The 9,542-nt window shown below is 54.6% G+C and overlaps 1 protein-coding gene across 1 annotated transcript in view; it reads left to right on the forward strand.

Moving 5' to 3' along the window:
- Positions 1-9,542, forward strand: part of Nelfb (negative elongation factor complex member B) — a 22,213-nt gene that overhangs the window by 1,249 nt on the left and 11,422 nt on the right. The window contains exons 3-13 of the mRNA XM_019205198.2: positions 7-156; positions 371-534; positions 706-805; positions 1,203-1,433; positions 4,743-4,928; positions 5,661-5,773; positions 6,300-6,402; positions 6,559-6,654; positions 6,942-7,084; positions 7,180-7,286; positions 9,392-9,533. Of these exons, the coding sequence (XP_019060743.2) occupies positions 7-156; positions 371-534; positions 706-805; positions 1,203-1,433; positions 4,743-4,928; positions 5,661-5,773; positions 6,300-6,402; positions 6,559-6,654; positions 6,942-7,084; positions 7,180-7,286; positions 9,392-9,533 (1,535 nt within the window). The remainder of the gene's footprint in view (positions 1-6; positions 157-370; positions 535-705; positions 806-1,202; positions 1,434-4,742; positions 4,929-5,660; positions 5,774-6,299; positions 6,403-6,558; positions 6,655-6,941; positions 7,085-7,179; positions 7,287-9,391; positions 9,534-9,542) is intronic.

Raw genomic sequence — 9,542 nt, forward strand, 5'->3', positions numbered from 1 at the left:
GGGGAGCGGAGCGGCGATGGTACGCAGAGCCAGGCGGCGGCTGGGGCCTCGGCCTTGTTCGCGGGGCTGCAGGACCTGGGTGTGGCCAACGGTGAGGACCTGAAGGAGACCCTTACCAACTGCACCGAGCCGCTTAAGGCCATCGAGCAATTCCAGGTGGGTCCCGGACGGCGTGTCTCTGCCCCTGCGGGGAGGTGCCCACTGCGGGAACACTTCTGGTGTTCGAGGCTTCTGCCAGCGCGGCTGGGGAATCCACATCCGTGGCCTTGGTGCCCCGCTGTGTACTCAGGACATCCGGGCGTACTCGGGGCACCTGTGGCTGAGGTTTTTCTCAACATGACCCATCCGCACTGGCCCTCTGCTTCCTCAGACAGAGAATGGCGTGCTGCTGCCCTCCCTGCAGTCGGCTCTGCCCTTCTTGGACCTGCACGGGACTCCACGGCTGGAGTTCCACCAGTCGGTGTTTGATGAGCTGAGGGACAAGCTGCTGGAGCGGGTGTCAGCCATCGCCTCGGAGGGAAAGGCGGAGGAGAGGTCAGTCTCAGCCTGCAAGTGGTGAGGGGAGCTGTGCAGCCACTTCTCAGCCTCCAGTTGCCTGGGCAGCGTTTAAGGTTGTAGTGGTGACCCAGGACTGCGTGAGACCCCTCCCTCCCAGGGTGTCCTGAACGTTGAGATCCATCCCTTCAGTTGCACAAGTTTTTTCAGGTATAAGAAGCTGGAAGACTTGCTGGAGAAGAGCTTTTCCCTGGTCAAGATGCCCTCCCTGCAGCCCGTGGTGATGTGCGTCATGAAACATCTGCCAAAGGTGCGAGTCCTGGGGCTTACCCTCCTGGGATGCCAGGACCTGTGGCCTGCTGCAGTTTGGCCAGCCTGCCTGCTTGCCTGTCCAGTTGCTTTTGGTTGGTCGAAGTGAACCTGCACTGGTCCAGGCAGCTGCTGAGCTTGGGGGAGACTGGGTGAGCTGCCTGCCTGAGTGCTATACCCTGGGGACCTCTGTGCCGCCCCCCCCCCCCCCCCGCAGCCTCACGGAGACAAGCCTGCACTCACGTTGGAGCATGGGGCTTATTCTGGAAGAGCCATGGGTCTTGAGCATGTCTGCCCGCACTCACTGGGGCCTGGTGCTGTGCTGTGCACCTGTGGGTGGGCGGGGCTCTCGGCCTGTCCCGAGGGAGGCCAAGGAGGCTATGGTGCTTTCTGTGTAGGTTCCTGAGAAGAAGCTGAAGCTGGTCATGGCTGACAAGGAGCTGTACCGAGCCTGTGCAGTAGAGGTGAAGCGGCAGATCTGGCAGGACAACCAGGCGCTCTTTGGAGATGAGGTGTCTCCATTGCTGAAGCAGTACATACTGGAGAAGGAAAATGCACTCTTCAGCACGGAGCTCTCTGTCCTGCACAACTTCTTCAGTCCTTCCCCCAAGACCAGACGCCAGGGTGAGGTGAGGGGCTGCGGGAGCTCAAGCAGAGCTCTTCGGGGCTGTGTGGCCAGCCCCTTCCCTGGCTGCCCCTTCTTCCCCAGTGAGGGTGGGAGTTGTTCTGGAGTGTGGGCTACTGCTTATAGCTGTAGAGCTTGGTTGCCTCTAAGTTTGTGTGTATTTTGCATGTTAGTGTAAGGGTAAAGTCTGTGGACAGGACTTTAATTTAAAAGGACAGCTGTACACCATTTCAAAGAGCGAACTGGTACATAAGCTTTCCGATCTAAGTAGTTTGTTAAGGTGGTGTGGTTGAGTATTTCATATTTCACACTTTAGAACAGAGTGAATAGAAGTTTTCACTTATTACTAATGCCACTAAACCTCTAATAAGTTACTTTTTATTGAGATTTCCTAATTAGCCATCTGTCTGTCTTTTTGTTATGTTTGAGACAGGGTCTTGCTGTATAGTTTGTGCTAGTCTTTTTGGCAGTACTGGGGATTGAACTCAGGATCTTGTACTTGCAAGGCAGGCGTGGCACCACTGAGCTAAATCCCTCGCCCCATGTGCTAGTCTTGAACTGAGGGTGTAGCCCAGGCTGGCCATGAACTTGCGGCAATCCCTCTGCTTCAGCCTCTCGAGTGCTGGGATGATAGGTCTGTGCCACCACACCTGACCTATGAGTATCAGTTAGTAAAGCGAACAAGTAAGCTATGTATATCATTCAAAGTTTATTATCCCCATCGAGGGAAAAAAGGATAGAGGAGCTGTGTATGGTGGTGCATATCTGGAATCCCAGCTATTCAGCTAGCTGAGGCAGGAATATTGGAAGTTTAAATCTAACCTGGCAATTTATTTGTTTGTTTATTTGGTACTGGGGATTGAACTCGGGACTTTGCGCTTGTGAAGCAGGTGGTGGAACCACTGAGCTAAATCCCTGTCCCTAACCTGGTCAATTTAGTGGGAACTTATCTTAATGTAAAATATACAAAAAAGGTCCAAAGGCCTTGGATTTAATCCCCATATTGGGGTGGTAGATAATACCTTTTCTTTAATCTAATGTAATGTGATTGGTAATCGGTGTGAATGATTGTTATTGAGCTGTATTGTTTTTATCTGAGAGTCACTAATTTTGCATTGTGGTGAGTCTTCCATGCTTATAGCACGTGTTGTTGCCACATAGCCAACACCAAGTAGCCACATGTTGCTGGTTTTTCTGAGGCTCTGGGCCAGGTGGAGTGGCCCCTGCTGGGATTGGGCGGGTATGGCACACACCCTGCCTGTCCCTTCCCTGTGCTGTTTATTCTGGTTTCAGCCCTCTGGCCCCATCTTGTCCATCTTGCAGACTAAGCCCTTGCCCCTCTGAGCTGTGAGGTCCCAGTGTCCCCAGCCTTTCTCTATCTCTCCTTTTCCTGGTGAGCTGATTCTGGATTTGAGAGACTTGCTTGGTCTGCCTTGTCCTAGGGTGAGCTTTCTCTGAAAAGTAGTTGTTTTGTTTTTGTTGTTGTTGTTTTTATTGTACCAGGGATTGAACTTGGGTCCTTGTGCTTGCAAGGCAGGCAGTGGAACCACTGAGCTAAATCCCCAGCACTGAAAAGTAGTATTTTAACACAAACAGCAAAATATACAGAGCAGAAAATCACCTCCCTCCAGCTCTCCTCCAGGCCAGGAAGTGGGGGCCACTCTGTCCCCCCCCTCAGCTGCACCCATACTCTGCAGGTTGCTGGCTTGCCCCACAGGCTGTCTCCAGGCCTCACTCCCGGGTGGATCTGTCTTTTGGTCACATCACATTGTTGGCATGGCCAGAGGGCGGTGTCCGTGGTGTCCTGTGCTGTGGACATCTTGCCCTTCCAGGATGGACAGGCCACCACATTTCTTTGTGCTGCTCGTCTGGACAGTGATGGTGCGGCATGCAGTTTTCCTGAGGTTCCTGGTTGTTATTCTGGGACCTGTGTCCTGGCTTTCTCCGCTATCCCAGCTCTGGAACTCCATTACCCTTCACAGGCTTCCTTCCCTGATGTGCCAGGCCACCCCACATCTGTTCTTTGCCCGTGTCTTGTGTTAATTGTATGTTTTGTGTCCCCCAGCTTGCTTTCCTCCTTTAAAACAAATTTCTTTTTGAGGCCTCAGGATCGAACATTCAGGCACGCTAGGCAAGTGTTCTCCCACTCAGCGACATCTCCAGCCCCTCTTCCTCTAGCTTACTTTTTCTTGTTTTGTTAGGGAACATCCTTTTTTTGTTGTTGTTTTTCTGGTTTTTTTGCGGGGCTTTGGGATGGAACCCTGGGTCTCAGGTGTGCTGGGCAACTAACTGCTCTACCACTGAGTGACACCGCAGTCCCTCAGAAACACTGAAGAAAGTTTTCAGAGTTCAGATGCACCTGCTGTTTATTTCGCTTAGACGTTAGCCGACTGGTCTACTTGCACTTGAAGTTCCAAGTGTTGAAGTCTTTTTTCACTTTTCTCTGGTGTGCATTGCTGAAGATGGCTCTGAAGAGCCTCCGATTCCCCGTGCTTTGTCCACAGCCTGATTTTCGGAGTCTGGAAGCTTTGCAGTCTGTTGGTGCTCCATGATACTGCAGTGCTGTGGCAGTGAGTGCCAAGCTAACACCTGCTCATGGTCCCAAAGTGTGAGGCAGCTGGGTGGGTCCTGGGTTCTGTCCTTGATGAGCTATGATCAGGAGCCCTGGACAGCCTCCTCCCTTTGGTTCATGTGTACAGGGGCAGGGCTATGGTCCCGCTTGCCCACCATCCTCGTTGGAAGTGCCTAGTTCCCATGTAGGTGGCTAGGAGCCCTGTGAGCTCTGGACACAGTTTAGCTGAGATGGGGCCTGCAGACCTCAGTGGCAGGTACTGTCAGGGATCCTGAGAATGTCTGCAGGGCCAGGGGCTTTGTAGCCCTTGCTGACCTTACCGCTGGTGGAGTGCAGCTTGGTGCCTTGGGCTTTCTGTGATACCCATCACCCTGGGCTTGCCCTAAGTGTCCCTCAAACCAGGGGCTGAGGCCAGTTAGCTGTGGTGTTTTGGCCAGAGAAGCTGTGGCCCTCTGGTAGGAGCCTATGAGCCACCCGGACTCTGGCCTGAGTCCTATGTCAGGTGGTACCGTGTCCCTGTGCTGCCCTGCAGTGAAGGTAGGGGAACCCTGGACAGCAGTGCTTATTCTCTGGATGGGGGGCTTTGCTGGTACTCTGTGGCCAACAACGGGGACACAAGGGGACAACGGGGACAGAAGCCTGTGGGGAAGCTCTCTGGAGGGAGGGCAGTGCTGGTTCTGGGCCCAGACCTGTGCCACTGCTGTGTGGGTTGGGTTGGGCTCCTTGCACTGTGTCCTCTAGGTGGTACAGAAGCTGACACAGATGGTGGGGAAGAACGTGAAGCTGTATGACATGGTGTTGCAGTTCCTGCGCACGCTTTTCCTGCGGACCAGGAACGTGCACTACTGCACGCTGAGGGCCGAGCTGCTTATGTCCTTGCATGACCTTGATGTGGGCGACATCTGCACCGTGGATCCCTGCCACAAGGTGTGCATGCTGAGCCTCGCTCTCAAGTTCTGCTGTCGTGCAGCTGCTGACCTTGCTGGGAGCTCTGAGCACTGGCCCTCCCTCCTGCCCCAGCTGGTGCAGGCCTTGTGGCTGCCCTGGACCATCCTAGCTTCCTTGACCTCAGCTGTTGGTGAGCACAAGGGTGCCCAGAGAAGGGGATGGCACCAGTTCAAGTCTCCCCACACCGTCCTGCTCCAAGCCTTGCTGCTGGGTAGGCTGCAGTGCCCACACATGAGCCACAAGGAAATGGGTCCTCTCCTGGTGCTGCAGTGACCTTGCAGCTTTTGCCCCAGAAAGGATACCCCTGCTTCCTGCAGGCCCCACACGCCAGTGAAGGATCAGAGGTGTCTTCTGTCCGAACTATATCCTCTGGACCCATGGCACTGGGTTTTCTTGTGTCAGTATGTGGTGGGCAAGTGACAAGGCAGATAGTGGTCCCAGCCTGTCTCAGTCTGGAGGTCCCCTGGTCCAGCATGGGCCCCAGAATACTGCCCTGTTTCTGCCCTCTCTGGGGCCACCAGTTCTTGGGCATGGCCAGGGCTGGGGTTCTGGGGTGTAGCCTGCGTCTGTGTTCATCTCTGCCCCTGCCACCACCACCACTAGCCTGTGGCTGTCAGGGCCCCTCAGTGCTGTCTGGGTGGAGTGAGCTGAGAGGGCTGTCGTTTGGTGCCACTCTGGCTGTCCCTGCTCTGACTTTGCCTTCCCCCACAGTTTACGTGGTGCCTGGATGCCTGCATCCGAGAGCGGTTTGTGGACAGCAAGAGAGCCCGGGAGCTGCAGGGATTTCTGGATGGCGTGAAGAAGGGGCAGGAGCAGGTCCTGGGGTGAGGGTCAGCCTAGCCCTTGGCCCTCATTCCAGGGTGTCCCCAGCTGAGACACCATTGCTTGGGATGAGTCTGGTAGCAGAGAGACCCCATCTCTGTGGAGTGTGGGGACACTGCTCCTTGGCTGCTTTGAGCTGAGGAGTGGTGTGGGGCCCCATCCTGGCTCCTAGTATCCTCGGACTGGTGCGTGAACACAGTGCTTGGGGTACAGCCCCGCCATGGTCCTGAGCTAGCATTGTCAGAATCTGGGCCAGGTTTTCAGAACCAAAGCCTACCAGTATGTACACTTCACTTCCTAACTCTGGTTTGAAAGATCTTTGGGTCAGTTAAGGAAAAATTGTGAGCCTTAAGCTTTTCAGTGGTGGACATCTGGAGTCCAATCTGCTTGCTCCCTCCTATTGAGGAAGCCAGTCCTCAAGGCCTGGCAGCCTAGTGCTTAGCTGTTCCTTCAGCTGGCTGTGTGGAATACAGTGACAGGGTGGGACAGCCAGGCTCCCCAGCTAATGCCGAGAGCCATTCCTTCCAGGGACCTGTCTATGATCCTTTGTGACCCCTTTGCCATTAACACATTGTCGCTGAGCACCATCAGGCACCTACAGGAGCTGGTCAGCCAGGAAACATTGCCCAGGGTGAGTGCAGGTGTGGCCCAGGGCACATGGGGGCTGTGATTGAGGTCCTGGGGCCCTGGCATCTGGCCCAGGGGCAGTGGATTCCCAGCGGCATGGTGAGCAGGGTCAGCAGTGGCCTAGCCCTGGTGTGCTGTTGAGGTCTCTGTTTCCCTACAGGACAGCCCTGACCTCCTCCTGCTGCTCAGGCTGCTGGCTCTGGGTCAGGGGGCATGGGACCTGATCGACAGCCAGGTCTTCAAGGAGCCAAAGATGGTACAAATCTGAATCGAGACCACTCTGTACTCTGCTCCTTGGGGGAGGGGCAAGGCAGGCCCCTCTGGTCCCACAGTGTCACTGGAGGCTTCCTTTTGGGAAACGCCCACCTGGGTGTTTGGGGTGTCTCAGAAGATGGGCTGGCCATGTGATTGTGCCAGGTGGGGGTTCAGGGGTTCAGGGACACAGTGCTGGGTGGGGTTCCAGGAGGCCAGGAGAGGGTCTGGAAGATTTGCAGGGGATGGCCCTGTTGGGGTAGGCACAGGCTCAGAGGTCTTCCTCCTCAGGAAGTAGAGCTCATCACCAAGTTCCTGCCGATGCTCATGTCCTTTGTGGTGGACGACTACACATTCAATGTGGACCAGAAGCTTCCGTCTGAGGAGAAAGCACCAGTCACGTACCCCAACACGCTTCCTGAAAGTTTTACCAAGTAGGGCTTAGAATCCATGGTGTGAGGGCATGGGTTGGCACAGCGGGGTGGCTGCTGGGCAGGGTTCACTGCAGCTTGTGTCCTGTCCCGGCCAGGTTCTTGCAGGAGCAGCGTATGGCCTGTGAGGTCGGGCTGTACTATGTCCTGCACATCACGAAGCAGAGGAACAAGAATGCACTGCTGCGTCTGCTGCCCGGGCTGGGTGAGTGCCGTCGTGCTGTGCACCTAGGTGCCTGGCCTGGCCTCCAACTGTGCAGCGGGAGGCCCTGGTGTGCGGGTTGTAAAGGGGAGCATCTGCACAGCTGCTGCTCTGTCTCGTGTGTGGCTCACACAGGGTCTGGCACCGACTGGTGAAGGGATGGGCTCTCTGGGTGCATGGAGGACTGAAAGCGCTGCAGGGTGATGACAGTGAGCCAGGAAGAAGTGGAGGGGCCCCACAGGTCCCGCTGGGAGAGGTGGCTTCGGAGCATCTGTGTCTGCAGAGACAGGCCCTGGCTTCTACTCACTCGAGCCTTCTGGGGTTGTGCATATTTCATGCTAAGTGTGTTGAATCCCTTCTGCAGCTTTCTGTGTGCAGGAAGCCTTCTGTGGGTATTAATTTGTATGTGGCCACCCTCCAACTGTGTTCTCAGCTGGGTTTGGTTTTCCCTGGCTGCTGGATTGAGCTGCTACACACTCCGGCCTCTGCTGTTGCAGGTTTCTGTTGGGCTATGGCAACTAGGAGCCTCCCAGCTCCTGCCAGCTCGACAGAATCAGGTCCACATGCTCTCCAACTTTGGGGGTGTCAGGATATTTAAGGGCCTGGGCCTATTTGTATTTTGGTCAGAAATGACATTGATCTGCCTTGCTCTTCATTCTGGAGCTTCGTATCGGCAGGCATCTGTCCCCAAATGAGTGGCATGTGTCACTGCAGTCCTGTTCAGGAAGGGCTTGTTTTTAAAGTGTTTGATTGGATTCTAGGAAGAATGGACGTGGATTTTGTGGGATTTTCTTTTATTTACTCTTGTAAGTCCTGACTTACAAAAATGAGTTCCATTCTGGGGGAATGTTCGTAAGTCAGATATGTTCCTAAGTAAGACTGACAAAGTGAGTCTTAAACACCTTGACACAAATACACAATGTATTCCGCCACCTGCTTCACAAGTGCAAGGTCCCGAGTTAGATCCCCGGTATCAAACAACCAATGTAAAGCATTTTAAAAAAGGCAAACACACACATAGATAAACTATGTACTATCGCATTGTACAGTAAGCACACAGCAGCACAACTGTGGCACTGTCCAGCAGAGGTATGAGCTCTTTCTGTGATTTGTTCACATCTACGAATGTTCATAATTTGAGGCCTTTTTGTATTTGTAAAAGTTCGTAACTCCAATGTTTGTAAGTCAGGCCTCACTATAGTTATTTTTATTTTGAGTTTTGCTTGATTTCTGATCATAGCACTCTGAGCAGATGAAAAGCTAAGAGCACACCATGGTGAAGCCTTGTGTGTCACTGGTCCAGGTCTGTGTGGCTCAGGACCTTGATATTGCCACACGTGTCCCCCAAACAGTTCAGTATGCACCCTGCAAAGGAAGGGGCTTCCTAGCACCTACCTCGGAGTGTGGTCGCTCAGCTGGCTGTGGTTCCTGCAGATCAGGCACTGGGCCAGCTGTGTGTCTGTGGTGGCTTCAGCATCACCATGGAGATGGCATGCCAGGACTCGGGAGCTACCTTCCCTCTGCAGCTTCCTGCTGCTGAACTCTCAGTCTGGGGTGCTTTGGAGTCAGCTGCGGGAATTGGGTTCATAGCAGCTGAGACTCAGATAGTTGGCAGTAGCTCCGTGGGAGGCCAGGGGCCCCTGAAATGTCTAGCTATCCCATGGGTCAGATGGCATCAGCAGGGTCTGCCCTGAGGGTACTCTCGAGTGGCACTGTGTCCATTGTCCCTTGTGAGGGGTGTGACTAAGGTGTCATCCATCACCTTCCCTTCCTGCAAGTGATGCAGGTGCCACAGGAGGCTCCCAGTGTTTCTAGCAGACCTGCCTTGGCAGCTGTGGCTTCCCCACCTGTCTGCAGTCCTTTGTCCTTGTTCCTGAGAACTGTCTGCATGGTGTTTGGAGAACTCTGTGCTGTGCCTGGTACATTCCTCCATTTCACTGGTGTCCGTGGCGTGTCTGGCCTGGCAGCTACTGGACTCTGGTCTGGCAGGGGCATCATCTCTGCCTGTACCCCAGCTCTGGCCCTCCTGCTTTGCCAAGCCTCCTGTGGGTCCCCTGGGGCCAGGTGCTGGGAGGGTGGTGGCCTGACTGACTGCTGCATGGTTGCAGTGGAGACCTTTGGCGACCTGGCCTTCAGTGACATCTTCCTCCACCTCCTCACTGGGAGCCTGGCCCTGCTGGCTGATGAGTTTGCCCTGGAAGATTTCTGCAGCAGCCTCTTTGAAGGTTTCTTTCTTACCGCCTCACCCAGGTGGGCCAC

The sequence above is a fragment of the Fukomys damarensis genome, unplaced genomic scaffold, assembly GCF_012274545.1.
Source record: "Fukomys damarensis isolate Sample0158 unplaced genomic scaffold, DMR_v1.0_HiC HiC_scaffold_36, whole genome shotgun sequence".
NCBI classification, from domain to species: Eukaryota; Metazoa; Chordata; class Mammalia; order Rodentia; family Bathyergidae; genus Fukomys; species Fukomys damarensis.